This window comes from Daphnia pulicaria, chromosome 10 (assembly GCF_021234035.1).
Source record: "Daphnia pulicaria isolate SC F1-1A chromosome 10, SC_F0-13Bv2, whole genome shotgun sequence".
Taxonomy (NCBI): Eukaryota; Metazoa; Arthropoda; class Branchiopoda; order Diplostraca; family Daphniidae; genus Daphnia; species Daphnia pulicaria.
The window spans coordinates 5,962,331-5,989,366 of NC_060922.1; the positions used below are offsets into that span (position 1 = coordinate 5,962,331).

General features: G+C 42.0%; 2 protein-coding genes and 2 long non-coding RNA genes across 5 annotated transcripts; 1 reads left to right on the forward strand and 3 right to left on the reverse strand.

Annotated features, from left to right (window-relative positions):
- Positions 1 to 1,932: 1,932 nt before the first annotated feature.
- LOC124314920 lies at positions 1,933 to 3,094 on the reverse strand. 2 transcript variants are annotated; one of them, XR_006911336.1, is made up of 4 exons: positions 3,001 to 3,094; positions 2,794 to 2,934; positions 2,471 to 2,558; positions 1,933 to 2,382 (listed from the first exon to the last, which is right to left on the reverse strand). It is a non-coding gene; the product is annotated as an uncharacterized LOC124314920 (long non-coding RNA). The 2 variants fall into 2 exon arrangements; XR_006911335.1 differs by having other exon boundaries at positions 2,992 to 3,094.
- A 961-nt stretch (positions 3,095 to 4,055) lies between these two features.
- On the reverse strand, positions 4,056 to 4,757 carry LOC124314565 (aminopeptidase Q-like). Its single transcript, XM_046779761.1, has 4 exons — positions 4,623 to 4,757; positions 4,404 to 4,559; positions 4,161 to 4,280; positions 4,056 to 4,116 (listed from the first exon to the last, which is right to left on the reverse strand). The coding sequence occupies exons 2-4, from the start codon at positions 4,538 to 4,540 to the stop codon at positions 4,056 to 4,058; spliced, it is 318 nt and encodes a 105-aa protein (XP_046635717.1). The 5' UTR covers positions 4,541 to 4,559; positions 4,623 to 4,757.
- Positions 4,758 to 4,762: 5 nt separating this feature from the next.
- On the reverse strand, positions 4,763 to 7,906 carry LOC124314942. The gene is made up of 9 exons (XR_006911399.1): positions 7,761 to 7,906; positions 7,435 to 7,577; positions 7,244 to 7,371; positions 6,975 to 7,191; positions 6,323 to 6,906; positions 6,100 to 6,247; positions 5,553 to 6,033; positions 5,366 to 5,487; positions 4,763 to 5,300 (listed from the first exon to the last, which is right to left on the reverse strand). It is a non-coding gene; the product is annotated as an uncharacterized LOC124314942 (long non-coding RNA).
- A 4,517-nt stretch (positions 7,907 to 12,423) lies between these two features.
- LOC124314616 lies at positions 12,424 to 22,852 on the forward strand. Its single transcript, XM_046779834.1, has 4 exons — positions 12,424 to 12,539; positions 12,684 to 12,767; positions 17,516 to 17,688; positions 18,117 to 22,852. Exons 3-4 carry the CDS (start codon positions 17,529 to 17,531, stop codon positions 22,700 to 22,702), a joined length of 4,746 nt encoding a protein of 1,581 aa, XP_046635790.1. The 5' UTR covers positions 12,424 to 12,539; positions 12,684 to 12,767; positions 17,516 to 17,528; the 3' UTR covers positions 22,703 to 22,852.
- The last annotated feature ends 4,184 nt before the right edge of the window (positions 22,853 to 27,036 follow it).

The following is a 27,036-nucleotide window of genomic DNA, read 5'->3' on the forward strand; positions in this document are numbered from 1 at the left end:
TCAAGTTTTGTGAGTATCTGTAGGAAGACCAGTCCTTCCTTCAAATACTGAGTTTTGAGACGTGTTAAATAGATGGCGTGTTGATTGTGTCAGTCATGGGCTAATGGCGGTTTGCTGTCAAAAGTTACGCTATTTTTTCTTCGAAAATAAACAAATACCAATGAATTCATAGGTAAATTCGAGTGATTTTGTTTGTAACTTGTCGGTGATGTGTTCTTTTCCGTGTCTATGTTGGATAACCTTAACGTTTCTCATCAACTTACAGGAGGAAACGTAAAAGAGTCGTGCAGCCTACTGTCAATTACTTTGTTCAAAATCATTGTATTTTACTGAATGTGCCATCAAAATGATACAGGTAATAACCAACACTAGCTTTATTACAGAATTGCTGGAACATATTCTTCTCATCTTTTATTAGGATTCAACATAATTATCTGCTGTGTGTATTGGATTTGCCAGATCACCAACCCCAGCATGGAACAATCTCTCATTTCGTCATCTAGAGAACCTTATCATCTGGATAACTGATCAGTGGTTTCATGTGTAAGTTCACTTCTCATGCCACTGAACTTTTTCCCTTACAGTCTAATATGTATTTTAAGTATTGATCTCCACTCCATCTAATGTTTCAGAGACAATTTCAAATACTGATAACTGTTTAATTATTCTTAATTACATCATAGACGTCAGCACATCGAGGACACAAATTATAAAGAAGGTGACTTGTTTTTCTTTATTTTTTTATTTACAGATTCTAAACTGCTGGGTTTCTAAATCTGCATGGCAGACTTTATGAAATTAAGTCCTGTCATTTCAAGAAAGTCAACAAGGTCCGTTGTTTGCTGACCCGTTGGCTGCTACCCTTGAATCCTCCTTATTGACTTCTTTACACAGGCCCTCCTGATTTGAGGTATTACTTTCTGTCGCTACAATCTTGCTTGAATATTATTGCCATCCAAATAAATGTTCATTCTGCTTACAGAGTAATCCTTCGCTACTGATCATGGACTTCGTCCATTGGTGAAAACCGACGCGAGAATGCTGTAATTGAAGACTGGTGAATTGTGTAGTTAGATTCAATTACAAGTGCATATCTGGGCTCCCTTCTTTTCTGTGGCCCCGTTTCCCTAACTAACCACTAACCAACGCCCGCCGGTGGTCACTCACCCGCTGTGAAACCAGGAGGAGGGGAGGGCTCTGGTCGAACGGGGACTTGGAAGGCGCATGATCCGATGAAAACTTTTGGAGGGTCATGAGTCTAACCCGGAAGCCTAGTATGACTACATCTCCCCGGAAAAACTTGCCTCGTACTTCTCTCTTCTTCTCGGTCCAGATAAATATCTCTGGGGGCCGTAGACATGTCCTATAACAGCATGTGCGAGTTAAACAAAGCAACCCACTACCCAATGAAACAAAAAGCCATGGTTTATTACTTGCGCAAATCTCCGTCAGTCAAGTTACAAATTTTTCTAATTCAACAACTCGCGTAGAATTTTGCATCTAGTCTATTAGTGCAAATCGCGATTCCATGTGTTTGGTAGTTAAGAAAATGGTTGTTTAAAAAACAAACAATGGGGTGTTCTGAGTAGCCAAAAAAACTCACCATTGTGTGTTTTTAAAACAACCATCTTCATAACTACCAAACACATTGGATCGCTATTTGCACCAGTAGACTAGATGCAAAATTCGACAGAAATTGATGTGTTTGAAAAACTTGTAACTTGACTGACGCAGATTTCCGCAAAACTAAACCATCGCTTTTTGTCTCATTGCCGCAGCGGTGGTGGCGGGTTGCGTTTAACTCGTACAGAAGAAAAACGTCTTGAACCGGACGCTGTGTTTATTGAATTTTTTGAACATTTTAAAAAGAAAATACAAAATTGGTTCTTTTAATATATTTATTTTTATATTTTACAGATATTACATGGGTAAGGGTTTAAATTGGTTTATAGGGTTAAGGGTATAAATTTAAGGGTTGGTAGGTGGATGTTTTCGGGGTTTGAAGGATTAGAAGGTATATGTTTGTGGGGTTTGGAGATTAATTGGTACGGCAATGTTTGTAGGGTTATAGATTAACTGAATTGTTATCTTAACTTTAAATATCCTCCCTCCAACATCCTCCACTTTCCTTCCCCAATCCCGGAAACATGTTTATTATTTATTGACATAAACACCCCATATTTGTTTTTGTTACTTCTGAACTTGTAAACGGTAAACTGTAATAGTCAAGATGACATTTAACAAAATATGATGCAACTTTGGTAACACAACATCAGCACCAAGGAACGGCCAATTGAACTTTATGTAGAAAGATCTTTCACCAGCATAGGCTGCAACAACGTGCCACATCGGACAGCAACTACGCGAATATAAACGCTAAACCTATAACCAAAATAAAATGAATTAAATAGTCTTCAGCATCAATGGAAATGCTGTCAATGAAAAGACGAGTAAATTTGATGTTATTTACAAGAGTTAAAGCCCTCAGCTGGGTGCGTCAAATCCATGTGTAAGTTAGGCAGCAACAAAGAAGCTCAAACTCCACCAGGGTGTTAATCCTATTTAAAAAACAAACAAACAACTCAATTACTATCAAGCAACAATTTCTCAAATGAAAAAACATTTTGATCGAAGTTAAGTTAAACTACAAAATCCTTCAGAATAAATGTTGCAAAGAAATGTACAGTTGGCAAGCTTTTCAAAGGTTCAATTCCCACAACTGAAATAGGTTGAAGAGATAGACACTAACTAAATCTGTAGTCACACAGTTAGAAAGTTGAACATTATATTTACCTGAATTGCTCTGAAATGTTTCTGACAAACGTGAAGCTGGTACAGGAAAAAGAGACATTTTGGCAAAATGTTCAGCTGCTCAGGCCACATGATCAGATGAAATTGCCATGTAGAAATCATAGGCTGTTACCAGATAAATACCTAAATTCACACACAAGTAATTAATACAGTCACATCCAAGAATCTTAGAGCAATTACCATTATCACGAATAAAAATGTCAAGAAAGAAAAGTACGCCGAATTTAGTATCCAATCCAACGATACGTTTTCAACATGTGGTTTCCAATCAGTGTTGTAAGCAATGGCGCGGAATTTCGTCTTGAGTAACGAAGACACTCGCGCCATCTAGCAGACATAACTTTAGCCACCTAGTGATATACAACATATTCCTTATGGGCACCCGGACTGGACGGAACGGAAGGAACATTTTTTTTTTTTCAAAACTACTTTAAAATCAATTTAGCAAATCTTTACATAATTGCGGAAAAATTACCAAATTATTAATCCCTAAGGCCCCTAAGGTGAATGAGTAGCAGTACTAGAGCCAATCTACAACCTGTACCTGTGAATTCATATCACATGTAGTTAGCTTACATCTGTAAAGAATATGCTGTGCTGGAACTCTGTGGCTGAAATGTTTTAAATTGTGGTGATGCAAAGTAGCAGTTCTTCCAGGACGCTGTTGGACAAAGTGACAACAGCCCCGAAACAATCTTCAAGGGTTTCATTTCGTCTTTGGAAATAAGATTACTGAGTAATTAGGTTTGTAGACTGCAAACTTCTCTGTGTGATGTGCAGATCTATTTCAATAAGATGAGTGGTTAGTTGTAGTCTGTGGTTGTATTGACTTAAACCGTACCTGTTGTGATCTCCTGAATTGATAAATTGTTGATTTTTCTTCTTACATTGTTTTCTGGCTTTTAGCCAGGACTAGAAGCTGTTGCTGCTTTGCTGGTGGTGAACTGACTGGTTCACTGCAATCAATTTGTCACCAAGTTGCCGAAAAACTGATGCGTCAATTCGTGCGCCATTATTTGAATGAGAGTAAAACGGTCGTCCTCGCTGTCAGTTTCCTTGTTGTGATAAAGTCGGTTTTCCCTATTTAAAGTTCAATTCAATTAGATTTCTAATAAAATTTATATAAATCAATTGATTGTACCGAAAGAGGATGAGACCCCAGTTCTCCATGGCCTCGAAATGGAGTTGAATGGGCGCGGTTATAAAATCAATTTTGGGTAAGGGTAACGGCTGACGGACGTATTTCACCAAATAGTCGAGCAGGTGATGCATGGCGACCGCCATGGATTCCTTGAGATGGGGCAGCTGGTCCGGCCGTCCCCAGAAGCGCAACTTGACGGACCGGTTGCCGTCCAACTGATAAAATCGTCTCCAAACTCTCATAGTCCGTACCGAACATGGCCAATAAATAGGTGGGCATGGGCGGCGACCGTGAAAATGTCGTCCACATCCAATCGCGCGTGGTTGTCCTTTTGTAACATCAAAGTTAACAAACTTTAACGCGCAAGTTTTCACCGTTATATAAGAACATCGATGTGGAACATATATGGAGAAAAGGTCAATTTTGGTATGACAGATCGCCAGGGACTTACATGGCACGGCTGGAAATTTCGGGCATGTTGGACAGGGCCGTCATGGCGTTGCTGTGACCGACAACCACGTCAAAAGTCGTTTTGAATCCCGGCTCGTCCAGGCATGGAAGAACTCGACGGGCGTCGGTCGCCTGCATTTGCGTTCCACCGAACCAACTAAAAATCCAATCATTTAAAATTTTAAAATTCAAAAGTCAATTCAAGGAATTATTTTCTTACCCCTGGTGGCAGCAGGAAGTGACGTCGTTCTTGTAATTGGCTCTGAAAAAGCCTCTGGAATCCTCTCTAACCTTGTCCAGGTAATACAAACCGATGCGGTACTTGATACCCTTGAGCAAAACCTGTTTAAGAACGATTGCTCCCGCTCCGGCTCCTCCTGGATCGTCTGAAATTCCTTGGAGGTTTGAACGAAAAGACCCGAGAAGCAGAGATCCTCCAGCTGGAGAAATCGGTCGTCGATGGCCGGATTGAAAGCGGCCGTTTCGTTCCCGACACTCCGCACGCTAACGTCGATGATGGTGAGCTCGATTGCGTGAAACGTGATCAAATTGGTCGTCCTGGTCGTCTGGACGTCGATGTAAACGTGGCCACACAAGCGCGGGCTGCCGCCACTGATGACGGGGAACAGGTAAATACAGGGTATGTGTGTGACAAGACTACAGTTACAGAATTGCTATCATACCAAAATTGAGGTTGAATGTAGTCCACAAATAGTTAAAAATAACAACAAAAAAAAACTCGAACACAAAAGCAAATATGTGATATGATTTTGTCCGATCCGAATTCGTCAGCATGGAGGATGTTATTATGGCATAGGCAACCAGCAGGCCATGGGTCGTTAAACAATGGACCTGCAAAAAAAAATCCTTCTTGATTGTTTTCCGTGTTCAAACAAGGCTGTGGAAACATTAAAATCATCTTTTATAGTCCTTCCCAAATGTTTGCACTTAAATTAACATTACCATCAAGGGGACACGAAGATATTCCTTCTCGAAAGCCAAAGAGGTGTGTTTACCAACGCCATCAACACTACTGAATTCCTCCGTTTATTCAGCATGAGACGGAACTGAAGGACCTGCTACAACTCAAACAAATTGTTAATTTTGTAATCTTTAATTTTCTCAGGGGATTTAGTTTTTAAAATTTTACTTTGTCTCCTGGCTCTGAGATGCTTGTTATTGAGGTTGAAAAGCAGATAAAGCTTGTTAACAGCTAGGTGTGCAGGGCGGGCAGGTTGCTGGGCCGGAGTCACTTGACGAGCCGTGGTAGGTTTTTGTGCAGGTGGTGGTAGATAGGATTGCGATGGTAATTGGTAAGCAGGAAAAGCGATCGGTTCATTAACAGCGGATTGATGGGCGATCGGTCTGCGACCGAACGGATGCTGTGACTGTAACAATTGGGCCATTGTCGTTTGCTACAAAGTAGTTAAATGGCGAAACTGGTGACCAGACGTTGTTGGATTTCAAAACGGCATAAGCAAATGCTGAGAATACAGCTCGATTCACCGATAAAGCCGGACTTGTTTGCACTTTGTTCATCGTTCCAAGCATCGGGATACCAGCTGGTCAATGGTCTTCATAAAAGAATCGCGGCAACAGAAACCAACTTGATTAGTTTCTGGATTCGTACACTCCAGTAAAAAATCAAATCGCCATCAGTAAACGGATGTGACAAAGTCAGGAAATGAATTGCATACCATCAATGGAACGCGAAGGTATTCCTTCTCGTAAGGAGATAATCTCACATGAGTGCTAACCACGACACCATCGACATTTCAGAATTCTTCCGTGACGCATTTTAGGGCGGCAGTGCAACCGGTAAATGTTGGAGGACCTTGAACAATGCTGCTCATTATAAAATTCACGAATTAATAGGTTTCGCCATAGAAAATTCTAAGTAATTATTCGTATGATATTTACTTAGTCTGTTTCTCAGTCTGAGAACCTTGTGACGCAGGAGGAGAAGGTGGTAGGTAGAACGGACGAGAAGGTTGCTGGACCAAAAGAGCCTGTTGAATAGGTCTCTGTGTTGGTGCTGAAGTTGGTTGATAAGCCGGAGTGGGAGGATGAGAGAAGCCGGTTGCAGGTTAATGATTAATGACCGGTCGCTGTGTTTAAACAGTAGTAGACCTGTGGAAGGTAATTTTTATATGGCTGCTGGGCTTGTGATGTTTTGTGGAATGACGAAGCTCCGGCTTCTATAGAAGACACTGATGGTCTTCCGTGGCTTCTTGAAGACACGGCAACTGTGGTTGTAACAGTTGGACGATTGCCATTTGCTGCAATGTTGTTAAAGGTAGAAAGCTGTAGAAACCGCTGGTGGGCGGACGACCTCGGACGTATTTGGATGTCGACACGGTAGGGCAATTCACATGAGCCGGACCTGAAGGTGCTGGAACTTTGTTTATCATTCTTAGCATGGGCGTACCAGGAGGCCATGGGTCTTCACAAAGGGGGTCTAGGCAGCAGAATCCAAATTGATTCGTTTCCGGATTGGTGCACTCCTTTTGAATCGAACAAAGAAATATATTTAAAAACAATTCTAATGATATTAAAAGAAAACCAATCGTACCATCAACGGAACGCGAAGGTATTCCTTTTCATAGTCATAATAACATTAAGAGCTATTCAATAATTAAACAGTAAAAGCTAGTGCACGAATCCGGACCTCATGACCAGGGACTTTCATTGTTCTTAAACAAAGCATTTCTCCATTTGATTATTGAAAGTTGAATAATTGAAGGATCCACCATCTCCAGCACATGCAAGGAGAGGAACTTATTAGCAGCCTGACCATAAATGAATTACAAAGTGATACCATCTAAAAACAAAGATCTTTACCATTGAAATAATGTGTATGACGACTCCTTTCTAACTCCTACCACAATAATAACAGTGGCGATCAGTAGCAATATTGTCTTTGTATTTCCAATAGAATACATCCACTTTATTACAACTGGTTTCCAAGCCTAAACAAATTTCAGGAAAATTATGAATACTGCTTGAATGAACTGAAAAAAAGTTATCTTTACCCAATAACTCAGAGACTCATGAACGGATAACTCCAGGAGGAGTTTTGCTTCAAGCACCAACAATTCGTTGCTGGTGCTCACAGGGAGTGTACAAAACGGTACAAAACATGGTGGTACAAAATCTTTCCATTATTTTAAGCAAACTAGAAAAAAAATGCAATCCAGAACGTGTCGTCAACGTAAAAAAAAAACGCATGTAGTAAATATTCAGTACAAGACACATACCTTTGGATCATAGACAGCGAAGACATGATAGGAAGCAAAACAGAAAAATAAATCATTATTTCCCTAATTAAAAGCGTGTGAGGAGTTCAATTCCAACCTACACTTGCGCAGACGCGAAGACAACCACCACGTTGTTCAAGGAGGCAGCCATTTTAATGTTTACGTCCAGACTCCAGATTCCCAAATCCCATTTCGTTGTCATGACAATTCGAACGTAGCGACGAAATTCTGAACCAAAGTGGCGCGATTTTTAAATCGCACTGAATTAATCCAAAATAGGAAATTAAACATATAAAATGGCAACGCTATTATTCAAAAAGACTGTAAGATAAAATACCAAAGCTATTATTTAAAAAATTTGTAAGATGAAATATCTATCTCATTCTCATCTCATCTCGGCTTATTACCACCTGCGGTGATCCACCAATCTAAGATCATGCGCATTTCTTTATCATAAATCTCTTTACGTTAACAAGTAGTGTATAAGTTACCCAACAAAAAGGTCTGAGAATCCGAAATAGACCGCTACTATTGATTCCCAAGAAACTTTAGTAAACTACATTTGCGCAAGGAAGAATTCCGGAATGGATTGAGCTATAATGTTTGTAATTACGAATACTTGGAGGAAAAGGCGTGACATCTTCACGGTAGACTTGATGGCCTAATCTTGTTATTTCGTTTTATTATTTGACTGTTTACCGTTAGAGGAGCGACGTGAACGACTGACTATGAAAATAAGTGAAGTGCTTGTGATTCTACTTTTATCAACCGACATCCAGTCTTACGTCTTATTCGCGGGACGTATGGAAGTGCAAATTCGCGGTAGGTATTTGTTCCTTACCTGAAAACTTAAGAATTTTCTCAGCTTAAGTCATTTGTGGTAAAAATCAGCCGATTGGTCGGTACCGCGTGGTATTACCGGTATTACATTAAGTCTACAATTCATTTTTCTTTTTCGTTTTGTATGTTTTAAAATCTTTCATTCATTTCGTTGTTTCTGTGGTGCCAGTCAGACCGCTGCCGTTCGCCAAATAAAAGTCATCGTCATGCATAACGGTAGCAGTGTCCTTGTTGCATGCATTATCTATCCTTTTTTTTTTGTGTTAAAATATTCGGCAAAGAGAAAACAAACAAAAAACAAGAAAAAACATCCAAAAGACAATAGACAAACACTCGCAAAAAGTCAGCCCGTGCCCGGTTAAATAGCATTATTATTTCAACATTGGTAACTTTGTTTGTCGAAAATTCTAGAAACGGGTTTCCAGCTGCTGTTTTTGTTTACTTTCCAGCAGGAAATGAGCATAGTAATATGAAATTTCTATTTACCGCAAACCTTATTTAACTGGCCTTAGTCAGAAAAAGAATTTCAAGATTTCTGAGACATTAGAACGAATAAGAAATTATTTTTAACATGCGGAATCGAACTGCACTCTGCTGCACTTACAAACTTATTCTTTAATAAGGGAATGGGGCTATAATATAAACAAGCTAGTGCAAATAATGTGCTGTAGTGATTTTCCGGATCGCCATAATCAAATCTGTGCTATAAATGATGAATAACTTACAGCTATATATTAGATGTATGATCGAGTTCAACAGAAAAACCACCAGCCCCCACCCGCATGTACTTATTTTCGTTCATCAATCACACTAATAACGGAAGGAGCCAACAGCTGTTCAATGAGACGTGAAAAATGTCGATGTATCGTGTGTCTGAAATATGAATCCCACGGGCTTTTTCGCTCTTCCTTAGCCCACCCTCATCAATGATTATTAGTTTGACTACGTATACTGCAACACATGTGTTGTGTATACTTTCGTGCGTGCGCACAGCAGTCAAAACCGTGGTTATAGCATTTTCCGTCGTGTTCGTTTCTCCAGTGCCTGACGAATGATAAGATGTACTTCATTTTACTTGGGAAAATAACAATAAAAAGAAAAACGCTTAACTCTCAATGAAATTATTTTTTCCCCCAATTGAGTCACGACTCGTTTAAGCCGAGAACAGCAGCCGCACCAGAGCTTAGAATATCTCCGAGTGTTACTTCGTTTATGAGTTGTATAAAATTTATTAAAATTGTACGCTATAAAATTAAATCAAAATGCGATGGGGCGTCCCGTTGACCCACATATCTCCCAATTTAACTTCGTTCTAAAAATATCACAAATGATCAAAAGACGTGTGATGGGGAGTTTATTGTGTTCTGCGTCATATCCCTTCATCTCTGTCATCGCACAACGGTGAAGTGTGAAATTCAAAGAAGCGGATGAGGACAGAAGGATGGCACAGCTGCAATGCGGACGATTCGCCCAGTCGAGAGCAAAGCGATGACAAGCCCGTTATTATCATTATACTGTTCGGCGTGTTCATTTGAACAGCATTTAACGCCAATAACGAATGACGTCACAAAATGTTTAGAACCGCCATTATAGACATCGAACAGCAATTAATTTGCAGACAATCGTCTGCAATCGTCTGTTACATCTCGTATTACGCGCTTGTGCTGTAGGCAAACGTAGGTTAATACGCAGCGGGCTTCGTTATCACGAGACAACACATAGGTGCGATAGTCCCGTTATATTGACTAGTGAAGTCCCACTACCCTATAGCTATGAGGCTGCGTTAGTCATACCATATAGGATTCGATAACTGCATCCAAGCTTCACATGTATACACATACAAGATGTTACCGAAGTTAGGAGTTCTTCTCGTCCTCCATCGGCTGTTCTGTTGATGCGGAACAATTAACGGAGATGCAACACCTTCGATCGGCAACTTGAAAATCGTCTCCAGCCTCAAGTAACATAGTATAGCCTAGGCCAATTTGGTTTTCTTGTTAAAACCATTCCTAAAAATTCGGTGAGACCGAGACATTTGGACGACCTAACAGTACATATATGGTTAATCTCTTACTGTGCAATTATGATGGTTTCACCTGATCACCATTAATACTTGAGGTCTCTACAGAGGTTTATTTGGCGTGGAATCCCAATTTTTTAAGACTCCGTCTAATGAAATGTTTGGCCTAGCTGCAGTGTAGATCTATATTTATCTTGTCACCAGTATAGAATGAGGACGGCAATTAATGAAGCGAATATTCCAAGAATCAATTTACCCCACCATCATTGATGCGTGCCAAAGTCACATTTTATTTGGAGGAATACGTTTCCCGTCGTGGTCGTATTGTGACCATAAATGTAGTTAAATATGTACATATTTCTATTGGTGTATCGGTATTTTTGAAGTAACCGCCACGCAATTATTATACAGCTACCAACAAATCCCCCCCCCCCCCTCTCTTCCAGGAACAAGACGAAAAGAGTTAGAATATGAACGTGCATCAGGGTAGAACGAAACAACCGAGGATAAGGTGGAGGCCGGTTTTGGGTGTTTGGATCCGGGCTTATTGTTGTTGTTGTTGTTCCGCAATGCTATGTCATTTTCATCAGCGGTCTGTCGTATATACCATCGACCTATACTGTTATATATTACTTTCACGTCATGTTTGGGTGACTGACAATGGGAAAAGCAGCCAAAGACCGATGACTTTCACCCGCACACCTGTCCAGATAAGAGCGATTGAAACAAAACACGTAATGCTATTCCTCTTCCAAATGTTTAGTGCGTATCTTTCTCGAATATTCTTTAGAGTTGATAAAGGAAAACTGGAAAACTTGTCCTCGTACTCTGGCAAAGTGTAATATAGTCCATGACGCAGCACTGTCGCCTACGTCAATTGCAACAGGTAAAAAAAAAAGACGTACATATATAAAAACAAATACTCGGGAAATCGATGTGACAGATGGCCTTGTAGCCTGTACGTATTACCGTCCGGGATAACGGTACAAGTGTATGCTACAATCTCACTGATGCTATACAGCCGTGATATTATTATACGAAGCTTGGGTGGAATGCTGCACAGCTTGCAGCTGCTGGACGCAGTCGAGTCTGTAAGCCAGCAGCCAACACCCCGAGTGCTGGCCGACTGACACTGTGTTACATCTATTATGGCACTTTTAACAGGATATAAAGAGTTGTAGCTGCTGGAACGAGAGAATTTTCCATAAATTTAATGGCGGTACATGAAATAATGGCATACTCAAAAGATTTTGGGGTCGTTACCCGGTGAAATTGATTCGCATTTAATGATGTTCCTATTACAAGTGATGTGCTCGTTCAGCACGAACTCTGCGTCTGCATGGAACAGTATACCGTTCAAATTTCTGAACGCTCCATTTTTTATTCCCGCGCCGACCCAAGGAATATTTGATTGTCCGCGTGGGGAGGGGGGAGGCGTATTCTCACAGAAAGTCAGAGTGCATTCGCCGCCTTTAACCGATGAAAAATAGTCGGTAATAATGGCAATCGAAAAACAATTTCTTTCCTAGCAATTTCCCAAACGATTTTTAAAAAATCAAAAGAGATTACAAAAAGCGGAGAATATAGTCAAGAATATAGTCAAAGTAAGTGCCTGACATTTTAAGCGGAATGGTTTTGAGTCGAAACTCGTTAGTTAAATGGAATGTTTGCGCTAGAGAAACGGGTCTGCATGAGCACCCTGAAGCGCATCGTCATCACAGCCGCATATAGGTAGTTCACGGCCACCTGATACTCTCCTCTCGGTATATGTTTACTGCCGTCTTTTTGCCTCGATAGCCTATATAGTAGTACAGTTTTGATTGTGTGTATACATAGTCTGGCTCCACCTACCACTGGAGGCATCGTCATCTTGCAAACTATATCTTAAGCTCTCGGCGTGAATCTCGTGTTCAGTAGTTGAATTCAATTCCGACAGATCGGATCGCATACAAGTTCTTCTTTCATCTCGACTGTGTCTCAAATTGCAACAGCCGACCGCGCTTGCCGACGTTTACAGCAGGTGAATATATTATTATTCAACCAAAGGGAAAAGACAAAAAATCAAAAGACCGTGAAGTTTCTTTCGCTAGTGTCTTCCGACACGACAACGTCATTTATTTTTGTTTGTTTTGTTTGTTTTGGGGTTTTCTCGGGACCGTTAAAGAGCTCATCGCCAGATATACCTTAGACTATTCTTTGAGGCCTCTGCTTTCAAGGCTCAATCCTTGTTTGTCCCATTGTTTAAACGGTAAGTCACTTTCAATCACGCTTGTTGTTTTTTCTTTTTTTTGTTGTCACGGCGTATAGACTATACTGCACATGTAGGACATCTAACGCGCAAGGAGAAGCGGAAACCTGTCGCGCTTCCGTGAATTTTTGTAACTCTTAGTCGGATGACCGCTCGTTGGTTTTTAAGCGCTCTCTACGCGCGCTATCGTTTACGGCAGCGGTCTCTGCTATATTAACGAGGACTGTTATAGATTTTTAGCCTGCCTATAGCTAGCTCGCTGGTTTTGACAACAATAAAGAATTTCTGCGGTCGTTATTTGAAGTTGACAACCCACAAAAGCGGAGAGGGAAGCCGAGTGCACGGTTGAATTTGGAGTCAATGGAAACAGCTCGTATTGAATTGTCTTTTCTTTTCTGTGTGAAAGACACTGCACGTGATTGAAACCGAAAAGACAATGCATTTGCCCGTAGCGCTCTCTCTCTACACCATCCATAATTCTAACTGTATCTCTATATAGACTCGTTCACTTGCACGCCGACATTGTGGGAAAAAAAAATGGAAAACTTTTGGTGGCGGTTGTCGGAAATGATTTCTGAACAGCGAACTTGTTCCCAAGTGACGGCTGATAGCAAACGTAAAAAAAGAAACGGACTTGGACGGCCAAAGGAAAGGGAAATATAACGCAGTATACATGAAGGTAATGAGACAGGTACGGCATGAACAATAGTTGATATAGTGTAGCTATAATTTATGCCGAGTGCAGAATTGTTAGCCTAGCTTTGGTGTGCAATATAACGGTGCTCTATACAACACGAGTATTGTTCAAACTGTCAAGACACATTGCTTTCGCCATCGTTCATTGAAGCCGAACCTTTTTTGTTCCTTGATTGGTAAGTCTGTCAACAAACGACAATCCACTAAGGAAATGTTATCATCGTTATAACTCCTTTCCCTTTACTCTTATCACTTATAAGAGAACTGTACGCTAGTAAACGAACCAATGTATCCAGCATTCTTGATAAAATAAGATAATAGCCTCAGACACTACATAGCAAGGCACACTCATTTCGTAACGCATATACTTTTAAACATATGAAGTCTAACATGTCCAACATCTGTAACAATGTGTATAATACAGTCTTGCTGCACGTAGACGCAGCTCTGGACTCTGCTGTAGTACGGTTATAGTTGCAGGTGCAACAGGTGGTTGGAAACAAAAAAAATCATGCGGCTTTCGGCTTTGTCTTTCGTGTGTCAGATGTCTGTCCCTCTTGTGTTGTGGGTTTCCTTTTCGTCTAATTTTCCTTTCTTTCTTCTTTCCCTCTCTGTTACTTGTCGGAAGCACGCGGCAGCACACCGGATGGAAGTGAATGAGACCGCGGAAAGTTAAGTCAAATAAACTTAAGACTTAGAGAGTGAACTTGATGGCTTAGCTGGGAATCCTGATGGTCATTTCAAGTTCAAGTTTACTCGGGAAAAGAAAACGTCATTTCACGCTGAGACTCTTCTTCGTGTACGTTCCGCAAATGCCAAGAATATTTATTATGATATTACAGCGACTACATTAGTGTGTCGGTTGTCGTGCGGTGGACTTTTAGGTCCCCCCCAATTTCCACCTTCTTCCGGAATGAATATCTGCTGCCATTGCTTCTTTAGTTATCATCATCAGCGGCATACTCGTATGTAACGGAACCGGACTGTCTTCCTATATTTCCTAATGGTTTTTGCGATTCCCTGGTCTATGACTGCATAATAAGTGGCGGTCGGACGCGCATCTCATTTTGGCATTTTTCTCGTCTTTGACTGCACGATACGAGTCCTGTTATTTGAAAAGAAAAAAACTTCACTTTGCAGCATAATGGTCTTAAACACGTACTCATTTTTAGACGTACAGCTTTTGTACGAGCGCTTGGAGACTAGATAAAGAGTGAAAATCCGTAGCTGGGCAATAAAGCGTGCACACTGCATGTTTAACTGTGAGTCTATATGGAGAGGTTGTAACGGTATTGAGCTAAATCATCGGTTGCACGATGACGAAGCCTCAACGAGAAACAGATTTAAGTCGCTGATCAATGGAGCGCTGCTTTCGTCTGGTATTTAGGCTGTTGAAAACAAGCGCTCGACAAAACATACCCAACATTTACAAACTTGGCAGTACAAAAGTGACATAATAACCTTTGAATAAACCAATAGCCTGGAGAAAGGCAATTAACCTCCAGGCAACTCAGCAAAGGTCGGTCGGTTATTATCACGGAAGATTTTTCTCGGGAATTCGAGAGCCAGCATGGCGATATGCTCGGATATGCTCATAGACAAAAGATATAGGTTTTATTTGGGTTGCATGTGTATAGCTGACGCAGACGCCTATGAATACGAAATCTAACGGAATTCTATTCTGTTATTATTGCTCAACTATAAAATACTGCTACCTGTTATTGTTGCTTCTTATTATTGCATCTTTCCAATGTGAGAACGAAAAATCGCGCCGTCCGTCAAACAAAAGTCAAATGTGACGAGAAAAAAAAAGGAATATTTTGGAAGTGTGAGATTTTTTCCCCCCTCTGCCTTTTTTATTGACGGAGATATTTCGACTGGAACGATGAGCGATTAACATCTATGTACTATCTACGCACGGCTGATGTTCAGCGTCGATGTAGTACTTACGTATAGTATTCCCACTCGGCAACAGGCGGTCGGCTTCATTGAAGATGGCCCAGGATATACTGTACCGTACGCGCAGAGATGCAGAGGTATTTGTTCGAACATCCAGACTGACGATTGAGAATATTTTTCTCTGGGTTTATTGTGGACGAATCGAACAGCGTCCGATATTGCGGGAATAAAAATCAAGAAAGTACTATAGTGGCTGTTTAAGTGAACGGATTCATTCAGCTCCCAGTGTTCTCATTCTCATGAGGAACATTGTGGGTAAAACGCATTGATTGTGGGTATGTTGCATTCTGTTTTCCCTTTTCCCTACAGCATATAAATTCTGCCACCAAACAGACATCTTTTTTTAGCGGTTCATTGCGACATTGACACCTATTTCACATTAAATTCTACCCGGAAAACAGTAATTATGCTAACAATAATACACTGTTATAGCGTTTTCAAACTGATTCTACTCTTGTTATTCAAATCTGTTGCTAATGTTTTTCCACCTCATTTTCTTTTTGCTTTATTTCTGCTTTTTCTTACGCTTTAAATGACGTCACAATGTTTAAAATTTTACGTAGTCCATTTTCAAATTTTCAAATTCTTAAATTAGTGTATTTTCTTACATCTAGCCTATTCGGTTTGGCGCATGAATAAACTGTGAGATGTCCAGCACGAAAGTGGGCGGATTTTTTCAGAAGAGAAAAAAAAAAACCCGCCCAGTTACTGCCACTGTGCATACGGGATATACCCCAACTATATGCGCTCACGCCTCACGGCGTGTAGCGTGAATATCATCGAGACAGAAGTATCTCTATATAAGTGTCTGGCTGCTCGCTGGCCTCTTCAGTCTCTCATCTCTGAGCTTCCCTGGCTCATTGCGGTTGTTTTTCCTCCTGAAATTATACCCACTCTCGTTTCCTAGCCCGACAAAGTGGCCAGTCATCAGCCATCCGAAAAAAAAAGTGTCGAAAACAATCTGAAAGTTGTTTTTGAAACTCTGCGTCTGAAACTTTACACCACCAACAGCAGAAGGGTGCCGGGTGTTGGTAAAAACACGACAAAATAGTCAAGAGAAAAGAAAACGAAAGGAGAAAGCAATCGGAAATTCGAGAAGGAGATTCAATCGGGATTTGGAATTCGTCAACAGGTGGTGGCGCATAGCGTTGGGGGGTAAGTTTGAATCAAATAAACAGTTATGTCCTTAAGGGAAGAAATCATTCATTTAAAAAAGAAAAATGGCCACACACAAAAAAAGAAGAATAGTGTTGCGTCACTGTCTACGTGCCTGGCTGCCTGCTGTAGCACGAAAGAAACAACGTAATTCCCCAACCCAGCCCGCTGGTTTTAGCACGGTAAAAACCTTCTGGACATACCAGGAAACAGAAAATAAAAGGAAGAAAAATCAACTTTGGGTTTAAAAAAACAAACAAACAAAACAAGAAACATCAGCTGTTTCGTGTACAGTTGACAAGTAATAGTCATTATCCACCATTCTTTCACTCACCCGCAATTAAGAACTGAGCCGAATTAAGGGGTTTTGCGCGCCCGCTATACGCGTTTCCTACTTCTTTTTCTCTTTGCTCGTCTCGATGACCGGTTGCGCATACTCTCGCCCCGAGTTATACCAGTCTACACACCCCATAGCCTGAGCGCCTGTTGTGAATATTAGTGTATGCATCATTGCGTCCGTTCGTACCTTGTTTCGTTCACCATCGGTCGTTGATTTTTCTTTTCTTTCCCTGAGATAGAGAGAGAAGATGCCCAGATTTTTATCGAGAAACCAGTGAAGCCGTTACAGCCCAAAGAGGCAAAGAACCTTCATCCTGTTCTTCTTCTTTTCTTCTCTTTTTTCCTGGTTAATTCACGTTGTAAGTGTAGGGTGACCAGTCGGAAGATTACTGATGCAGCATCTCTAATTACGGCAACTAACCATCTGGCAATCAAGACAATACCGTATACCTTATAAAGCCACAAATCCGTGGTTTTGAAAATTCTGTTCTGCGGAATACTAGTTTTATTATGAGCGCCATCGATGCTGAATAATTGTTTTTCTAACAAGTTTCTTTTATTGTCTTTGGGGATTTTCCAACAATTTTTTATTTTTATAGTTTTACTGTTGGAATGAATTCAAATGACGAAGCAGCGGTAAGAGGAACAAAATCTTCATCAACTGGTATAAGTCGAACAAGGATGCCGTACTCAAAGACATTAGCCCTGATCCTCCTGGTGTCTAGCTTCTGGCAGATGGCCCAGTCGGCCCCAACACCTCAACAAAAAGATGGTACAGTATTTAAACTTCAAAAGACTTATAGACCATCTTTTACATTTCAAAATGTAGGAAGGAAATCAAATATTTATTGTTCTACTGGCCGTCAGCCAACAAAATGAAAATTCTTTATCGAAAAAAAAATATATATTCCTGAAGCTAAAGTGCTGCGAGGAATTAACCGCCAAATTGCCTACATCGCTCAAAGTCATTTACCGTTAAATTTCAGCAATAAGCGCCACCAACAGCCGCTAGCGCATTTATCGAAGCTTGTAAGAAACGGAATGAATAAAAGACAAAAGATCTTCTTTCGTCACGCTATAGTGTTATTTTGGAGAAACATGCCGGTTGCTTTAGTATACCCAAACTAAAGCGTCTTGTATTTTTAAATGAAATAATTTGGTGTTGGTAGTTCTTACATTTTTACTTTGTTTTTTAATTAGCAGCTGCTGGACAGAACGACGGCGACGATTCGGTATTAGGTGCTGCAAGTTCGATGGAGGCCGGAAGAGATTACGACGACGCAACAACTGAATTAAGGTACGGAGGAATGTTGGAAGAACCCGTGGAGCCGCCCGATATCCGTAACCCAAACGGCCCACAATCATCACCTGAAATCGATCCCACTATCTCCTCACACCAAGAAAACGCACAGCATGCCACCTACACCACCTCGACCAACACCAATCCTTCACTCCCATCGATGGTGTTGGCACAACGAATCTTGGAACAAGAAGACCAGCCCGATTGGGTATTCAACATCGTCATCCAGAAGGAGAAAGCTTTAAAGTCGGCCTTTATCGCCCCGGACGTCAACTGGCTGAGAGATTTGGTGCCCAAAGTGGTCGACGTTGCCGACAAACCCGACACGTTGATCAAGGAAACCATTTTCAACGCTATAGATAAGCAGGACGTCGTCGTCAAAGCCGATCACATCGAAGACAGTCAAATCTTCATCAACGTCGTCAAGTCACAGGTCGGCTCGCAGGACGAAGTCCCTGAAATCCTCGCCCGTCTTCGAAATCTGATGCAAACTGGCGGCCCAGCCGTCGATTCGCTGTTCCAAAGACGAAACAACGGCAGTGAACCCTCAAAAAATCGAGCCGTCGTGATCAACGTCGTGATTGTCAACGTGCTAAACGTGAATATCCTCAACGTGATCCTGCCACATAGTAAAGCCGTTATTCCCGTTGTGGACGAAAAGACTGGAACCACCGACTCTGTTGTCGAAGAAGATTCCTACATCGTTGCTCTGAAAGAATCTCAAAGGAATCGGAATAAAGTAGCCGCTTCAAGAGAAGTCAATCCTCATCACGGGAAGAAACTTGAACATGATCCGCATTCAACTGCCGCCAGCCCTGCGGCCCAGCAACAAGTCAACGGACGTTACTTGACCGAAGAAGAACATTCATATGAACCTTCTTCGACGGCTAGACCTTTGATGGCCATGGAAAAAGACTATTTGAGAAGTCACGACATCCAGCCAACACTACAACAGCTGCTGGATGATAAACAGCCATCGAAAGAACAACCTCCCCAGTTCGATCCTAATGCTAGCCTCGAATTCGTTAACTTGCCCAGTGGACCGTATTTTACCAGTTCAGTTGAAAAACCCTTAGAACTTGAGGTCCTTATTGTAGAAAAGAGCAACAAAAGTCAAACTCCTGTAGTAAAAATCCCTGGAGTAAAAATCGAGAAAGTAAAAGTCCCCGAAATTAAAGTCCCTGGAGTAAAAGTCGTGGAAGTAAAAGTCCCTGGGGTAAAAGTTCCGGAAGTTAAAGTCCCAGCAGCGACTCCAAAACCGAACAACAATCCGAGTAAAGTGCAAAAGGTAGGAATGGTGAGTTCTATGACAAACAGAGCCACCAATGTCATCAGAAATCAAATCAGAACGATTGGCTTCTTCGGTATTCCACTGTTGGCCGGTCTGGCTGGCACAGCGAACACTTGGCTGCCGGCCATGAGCGCGCTCGGGCGTCGCAGAAAGAAGAGATCCACCTTGGGATACGAGGAATACGATGAGTGGCAGCCCAACCGTAAAGTGGTTAATATTGATGACCGCAGACGGGCCATAGAAGATGCCCAAGTGCTGGCCCTATTGATGGGCAAGCGCTACATGAACGTCAGTAAAGAAACGCTGCAAGATTCCATCGACAACTGGAAGAATCGCGATCAGGAAGCCAACGCTGCTCTTGCGCTTCATACAACCGAAGCGAACAAATTGGCCAGCACCAACAAACCGCTTTGGTTTCAATTCAACCGGCCCGGAAGTTCACAAAGCAGGGAGACTACAACCTCAACAACCACCACAGCGCCTTCTACCATCAAAAGAGCAAACTACAATGAAGACGACAACTACGAGACCAACACAAATCAGTACTACAGCAAACCTTCGCCCTTGTTCTATTCGGCAGCCGGCTCGACAGGAGACTCCATGGAACACAGAGAAATTGTAGACTACGACGAATCAGAGACTGCTGGACCTTCGACCTACTCGACGGGCAACGCGCTAACGGAATCCGGCGACTACGAAATGGAAGACAACAATAAACCAGTGACGCAATCAGAAGAAAATACGGCGACAACTCATTCAGAATCGGTGACGCCGCACATTCACATCATTCCGTCAACTTCGCCGTCCGGCTATGATTTCGATATTGTAGCCAATTTCGTCCAAGCCATGATGATGAACAGCAACAGCAAAATCAAAGAAAATCCCATTGTCGATGGACCGGAGAATAGGGAAGACGTAGACGGTGGCCCGGAGAATAGAGAAGACATGATGGACGGTGGCCCGGAGCACAGGGAAGATGTGGACGGGCCGGAGCACAGGGAAGAGTATTATTTAGTCAAATCACCCTCAATCGTCAACAGCTCGTATCCGGGTGGACTTCGAGTCCCAACTACTGGCACGACTGTTAGTCTCTTCGCGGCCGATCCCATCATGCCCAACTGGGGTGTTAAAAGCGAGAACGTCACCAACAGTCCAGTCACTTACGTTTCGCTCAAAGCACCACCTAACGTTATGACTAGACCGTTCAAGACGACGACCAGTACGCAGCCAGCTTCATCATCTGCGGATTACGACGACACTGATCTCATTGACGCTAGCGACTTACCCGACAGCTACGATAATATCGGAGCGCCGCTTCAATTTCACGAAGATGAAACGGGCATTACTTTTTTCGTCTCCAAAGAGGTTCCTGGTAAAACCACCACTCCTATTTCGTCGACTAGTGGATTGACGGAAAAATACGCGACCACCAACAAGCCTTTACCTCATTGGTTCAGCGACCCGTTCGAAGATGGGCTTTTTGTCGGATCGAGTACGGCCAGCACGTCCAGACCTTCAGTTCCGCCAACTACAAGCGTGTCAACTACAACTTCAAACACTCCACTTCCCAGCACTCAGTCTGGAACTAAACCAACTGTCCCGGCAACACGACCATCCGGTCTCAGACCCAACGCCCAATCCGGAAACCGACCATCGTCGCCACTTCCAAACTTTCAGCCTGCAAACCAACCAGTGTTACAACCGTCCAATAGTAAACCCAATTCTCAACCTGGAAATCGGCCGTCAGCACCTTTTTTCAACACACAGTCCAATTTCCAGGCTGGAACTCGACCGCCTGCACCGGTAACTCCTCCTTTGCAGTTTAATCGGCCACCTAAACCGATATCAACTCCACCAAAAGTTCAGTCCAGTCGACCATCTTCATTGCTGACTATGGCCAGCTTTGCGGCGCCCAATCGGCTGAAACCAACGGTTCCTCCACCTGTCGATGTCTCATCCATCGGAGGATCTCAGAACGTCAAAGTCACCGTGACGAATCCGCCGACGTTGGATTTGAGCACATTAAGTGGAGACTCGTCGCTGGTGTCAGCCACTGTCGACAAGCACAACGTCTTGTCCAGCATAATCAAAGGAGCTGCAAGCAGCCCGTTACCGTCCAACGATCAATCAACTACCGGACCTAGTTTGGTGGATAGCAACAGCGAGATGAACAACGCGTTTGGAATGTACAGCAGCGCTGCATCGCCCAGCACCAACCGCCCGATTACAACAACGACCAGCGTTGAAGAAGTGGTGGGCTCGACAGTGGATAATTTGACGACCCAATTGGAGATGAATCGCACTAGCTATGTATCGACCAAACGGCCGATTGGAGGACTTCATTTTATCAACACGTCAACGGACGTTGTCATCCTCAGTCAATTCGACGTCACGCCCAGTTCAATATTTTCTACGCCTGATGAAGAGTCCATGGAAGCTGAAGAAGACTACTCCATCGAACCCTCTGACTCAATAGTCGTCGATGCAGCCGAAGGGAATCAACCGGACTCGGTGCCGGTCGTTTCCAATTTGGCAAACCTTTTCATCGCATCGTCCGGGAGCAGCGGCTCCGGCTCTTCTTCTTCTTCCGGCTCATCTTCTTCCGGCGACTCGGTTAGCAGCGGAGGTGTCACCACTTCAACCACTGCAGCGTCATTCGACCCCTTCGCCATGTTCTACACTCTCGGCTTGGCTTCGGCCGGCATTTTCGCCCTGACTTTGCCCATTTGGGTTCCGATTGTAGTCGCCAAAAAGCGGAGACGTACGGGCAATTACGGGCCAACGAAAAACAAGGCGGATAAGAAGAAGAAGAAGAAATATCCGGCCAAGAAAAAGAAGAATTATGCCTCAATTAAAGGGACATACGGAGAACCTCCACCAAATCATTACAAAGACCTCGACGACGATTTAAATTACAACGATGAAGATTATTACCCTGCCGGTCCGGTGAATAAACATCATCAGTATCAAAGCACGACCATTGACGATTTGTACCGAGGGAACAGCCAAGACGATTACCAAGACACGGACGCTGAACGCTATTCTCCTTTATTCCGTGATCTGTTCTCGTCCAACTCGGACGACGTGCTCAGCGATCCTGGGCCGCTCAGTTCAGAAGACATTTACGGACCTTCTTCGCCAGCTACATATTACGACGATCGGAAAGCAGCGCGGCGTCGACTCCCCAGCAAATAGTTCAAGAAATCATCCAACCACCAACTTCATTCAATTCCGAATTTCAATCACACCTTTGCCTGTAAACCAGACGTCACCTTTTTTTAAAAAAAAAAAGAGTTTGCCGGCCCTTTTAACCCAATAACATATCTTTAAAAGCACAAACGCCCGTTAAAAAAAACTGTTGTGCCTATATCTTTATTGGAAATTCTCATTTATTTATTACTTGTAAATTATTAACCGTTAATCTCATTCACTTATACTCGAAATCATCCCACTTCATTCGTGATATTTGTTCAGCATTTAGATTAACTACTACATTTTTTGGAGGAGATCGACTGCTATGAAATGTTGATGCATGTGTTATCATTTCCATTACCAAAATAAACCCCATCATATTTCGAATTCATTTGATTTTTTATTCCAAAATTTTCCAACCCCTTTTTTGCGCAATAATATTTGAATGCTAATAAATTTTTTTCTCGAATTATTAGTGACACCAATCTCCTGTCCGATGTCGGAGCAACAGAAAAAGAATCCAATAGCTTGGAGGAAATTTCTATTACCCAACAATTGACCAATCTCTCACTTATTCAATCAACTACTCCTTCCTTGCCTTCACCTCTCCCACAGGTTTTGACGGCCTCCTCCCCTTCCGTCACCTACACCCTGCTGAATCGCAACAAGCCGCCGATGCTGTTCTCTCCGGTATTGGCGTCGTCACCATCGCTATCGACGCCTAGCAATTTATTATTACGTCAGCGCCCAGTGGCAGTTCCGGCAGCTGTCAATATCATCCGGACGTCTTCCACAACAACGACAACACCTCGACCGCCCAGACCCATCGCCAACAATAACACCGCTGTCATAACTAATAGCAACTCGTTGCCAAAACCGCCCAGCACCAATAACGGACTGAAATCGCCCAGCAACGTAACATGGGTAGCCACTACCACCGCACCGATATCACGACCAACCGTCAGTACTACCACTACCACTTTTGATTATAATTACGATTATTACGAGGATGAAGAGACAACAGTATCACCAGTAAGAAATACCACCCAAACTACTAATGCGACTAACCTAGGGAAATCAGGATCGTCGACTCTTAGTACTAATACGTCGACTCTTAGTACTAGTACGTCGACTGCTAGTAGTAGTACTACTGCTGCTACTATTCCAACTTTGCTGAGCACAACGAAGTCGATTTTGGCAACAGAGGCTATCCAACGTCAAGTTACAACCACCACCACTACCACCACGACAACAACAACAACAACTCCGAGACCGAACCCGGTTTACATTCCGCCGCCGCAGAATGTTGGAATTTTGAACGGACTCACACGGGCAGGTGGAGCTGGCCTGAGTATTGGAGTCGCTTCGGCCGCCTATGCTGTTATCGCCCTTTTCGGGATTCCTTTCTTAGGAAGAAGGAAAAAGAGATCAACAAGCTTTCAAGATCGTTTAGTCGTTGCATCCGAGTACGATCCAGATTACCCTCACCCATGGTTGACTACTGAAGATTATTGAATTCATTGAAAAAAGATCAATACGATTCGACAATCTCTCATTAAAAATTACTGTTATTGGATTTGTTTTAAAAGAAGTAAAAGCATATACTGAAATTCTTTTTGTTATACTGATTGCGAAATTAAAGTAGTGAAAATTCTGAAAAATGATAATTTAAACAAAACAACACTCGACTTCAAGAGGCCTATTCCCAGACAATTGTGATGAAAAAAACGTTGGAGGCTTGGTCAAAAAAATTTCAAGCTCTTTGCTTGAAGTGTTTAAGTTAAAATATTTTTTATTTTATTGTTTACCCACAGACAAAATTGTGAGGTATACAATACTGGGCCTGTTCTGCAGTCGTTAGGTTATTAAACAAACCCTTACTGAGTAAAAACAAAACCGGCAAATTTCCAGTCAAGAGCCTAGCTGTGGAATAAACATACTATGTCGCGATTTGCAATTAACGGAAAAAAGAAGAATAGAGAAACATTTGTCCTACCTTTCAGCCTGGGAAATACAGCCAGGCATCCACTCTGTGCAAGTGCTCATCCATACGTAGAAAAGTTGAATCCAGTACCAGGCAGGATAGGAAAAAGGGGGGCCCTCGTGAATACCCCTTCACTCGCATGGGTGTACACGTTACAGAAAGAGGAAGAAGTCGAGTCGACCGACATTAGTAGTTTCTCCAAACAAATGGGAAGCTGCTGTTTATCTAAATAAAAAATATAAATGGATTACGAAAAATATTTATAGAAACAACAACTCAACAAGTAAGGAAAAGCTGAAAATGAAAGAGTGGGTAAATCCAAATTCTTAGTAAATGGGGAGAATTTAAGGTTCCATGTTCATGTAATACACTGAATATATTCAAATCATGAATCATTCAAATACCTGGCAGGACGCAGGAATAAAAGTATCACAAATCATTATCCTAATAGCGCTGATACTGAGATAGTTGATGACAATATCAGAACAAGCAAAACTTGCATAATTATCTTTTTACAATGGCTGGCTCAGGCCCCAAGTCTACTACATTTGTGATTAGTGCAAAGTGCAAACAAACTGAAACTGCCATGTATCAACAGGATGATAAATGTGGTCAGAAATTAACAAAACACTTTTGATTTTTCTATTCAAGTCCCGATTATCATTCCGTTTTTATTCTTAGTTATTTTTACCTACCAAACAGCATAGATTGGAGAGAATGAATAGCAGCGACACCAGATTTCACACGAGGTCCACATTTTTGTAATTATATCAAACCGAGAGCAGACGACACTAATATTCAAATTAGCCAGCCATGCTTGTTTAAGATATCGATATAGGAATATGATCAATCAATAGTTAGTCATTGAATAAAATTTGTTTAAGTTTAAGAATCAATTTAACTCTAAGTAGCGAAAATTTTCTCTGCCTCCAACTATTTACAGCTATATTTATTTGTTGTTTTATTGATTCTCGTAAAAACGAAAACAAGTAAATAAAAACACTGTTTTGTGACCAATAAATTGACGAGACGGTGAGAGAAAACGGTCTATCTGGCTGCTATGTAGCTGATTATATTTATAGTCTACATTCTTATTCCACGCCCCGATGATCTTACCTACCGCGTCACTCGTCACTTATAGCCAATAATAACTTTACGGAGCGTGGAAATGTTAACCCTTGGAACATTCAAAGAAATGATTACCTCAAATTATTATTCTGCGAATTCAAAAACTCACTTTACTGTTACATAACGTACTACACAAAACAGGACTTTTACCTTTGTCCTCGTGAGATATTTGCAAATTACTGCGCCACCTGCACGAAGTTTTTTTTTACATATTTATAGATATAAAAACGAGAGGAAAATATTCTTTCGGCGTGAGTGAAGCTAATTTAATCGTGATACACGTTAGAGCCATCAAGAACACGAGAAAGAGTAGATGCAAGATTTGAAATCAGCGGGAGCAACAGCAGGTATTAATATAGCGCACCGGTAATTTGGGCAACACCACAGCTTCGGATGGTCACGGACGATTGATCTCAGTGATCAAGAGGAAAAAGAAACATCTATATATCAACAGTTTATTGGATAAAGTCCGCTTATCCTATATACCGATGAATCCATGTACTGTACAGTGTGCACATTTATGCATATCCTTCTCCTGGTTTATCAAGTCTACACATATACAACCCGTCTCCGGCATATTACCGTCAAATAACAACAGGTGGTTCACTGTTAGAATCAAACACATCTCTTAGCTGTGTATTGCAGTCCGGAAATGAATCCTTTTTTTTATCCATTAACCCGTTATTATTATTAAACTATACACACAAGAAATCACGGGCGGGAAAGAGCATAGCAGCAGCCATATACACAGACACACACACACATGTCTAGCGGTTTTGATTGCTTTCTCTCTCACTGGCTATATTATACATGCTGGTTATATGGATTCTAGCATATTATCGCCACAGCCGCCACTATCCCCACAACATTAATTCGCGCATCGTCGCCGGTATTTCATCGACTAAGAAGAAAGAAAAAAAAACCCAAGCGCGTGAATTCAGGCGTGTCTTTTACCATATCACGGGGACAAACCGTTCGTTTTGTTGGGAGCTGCTGTGGGACTTATACATATCCTCTTATCGCTAATAATATTACCGAGAAAGAGCGGTGGGGTGCGCGCGCGCAGTCACCGAGCGTGGCAGTTGTCGCCGCGTCATTGAAACATTGAGAAAATGAACGGATGCGGCTCTCTCTCACCCTCTTATTCTGTGAGAGATTTTCTTGTAACTTTCAGTTTTTTTTTTTCAATGTTGGTCCCATCGTCCGTTAGGTTCTTATGTATACC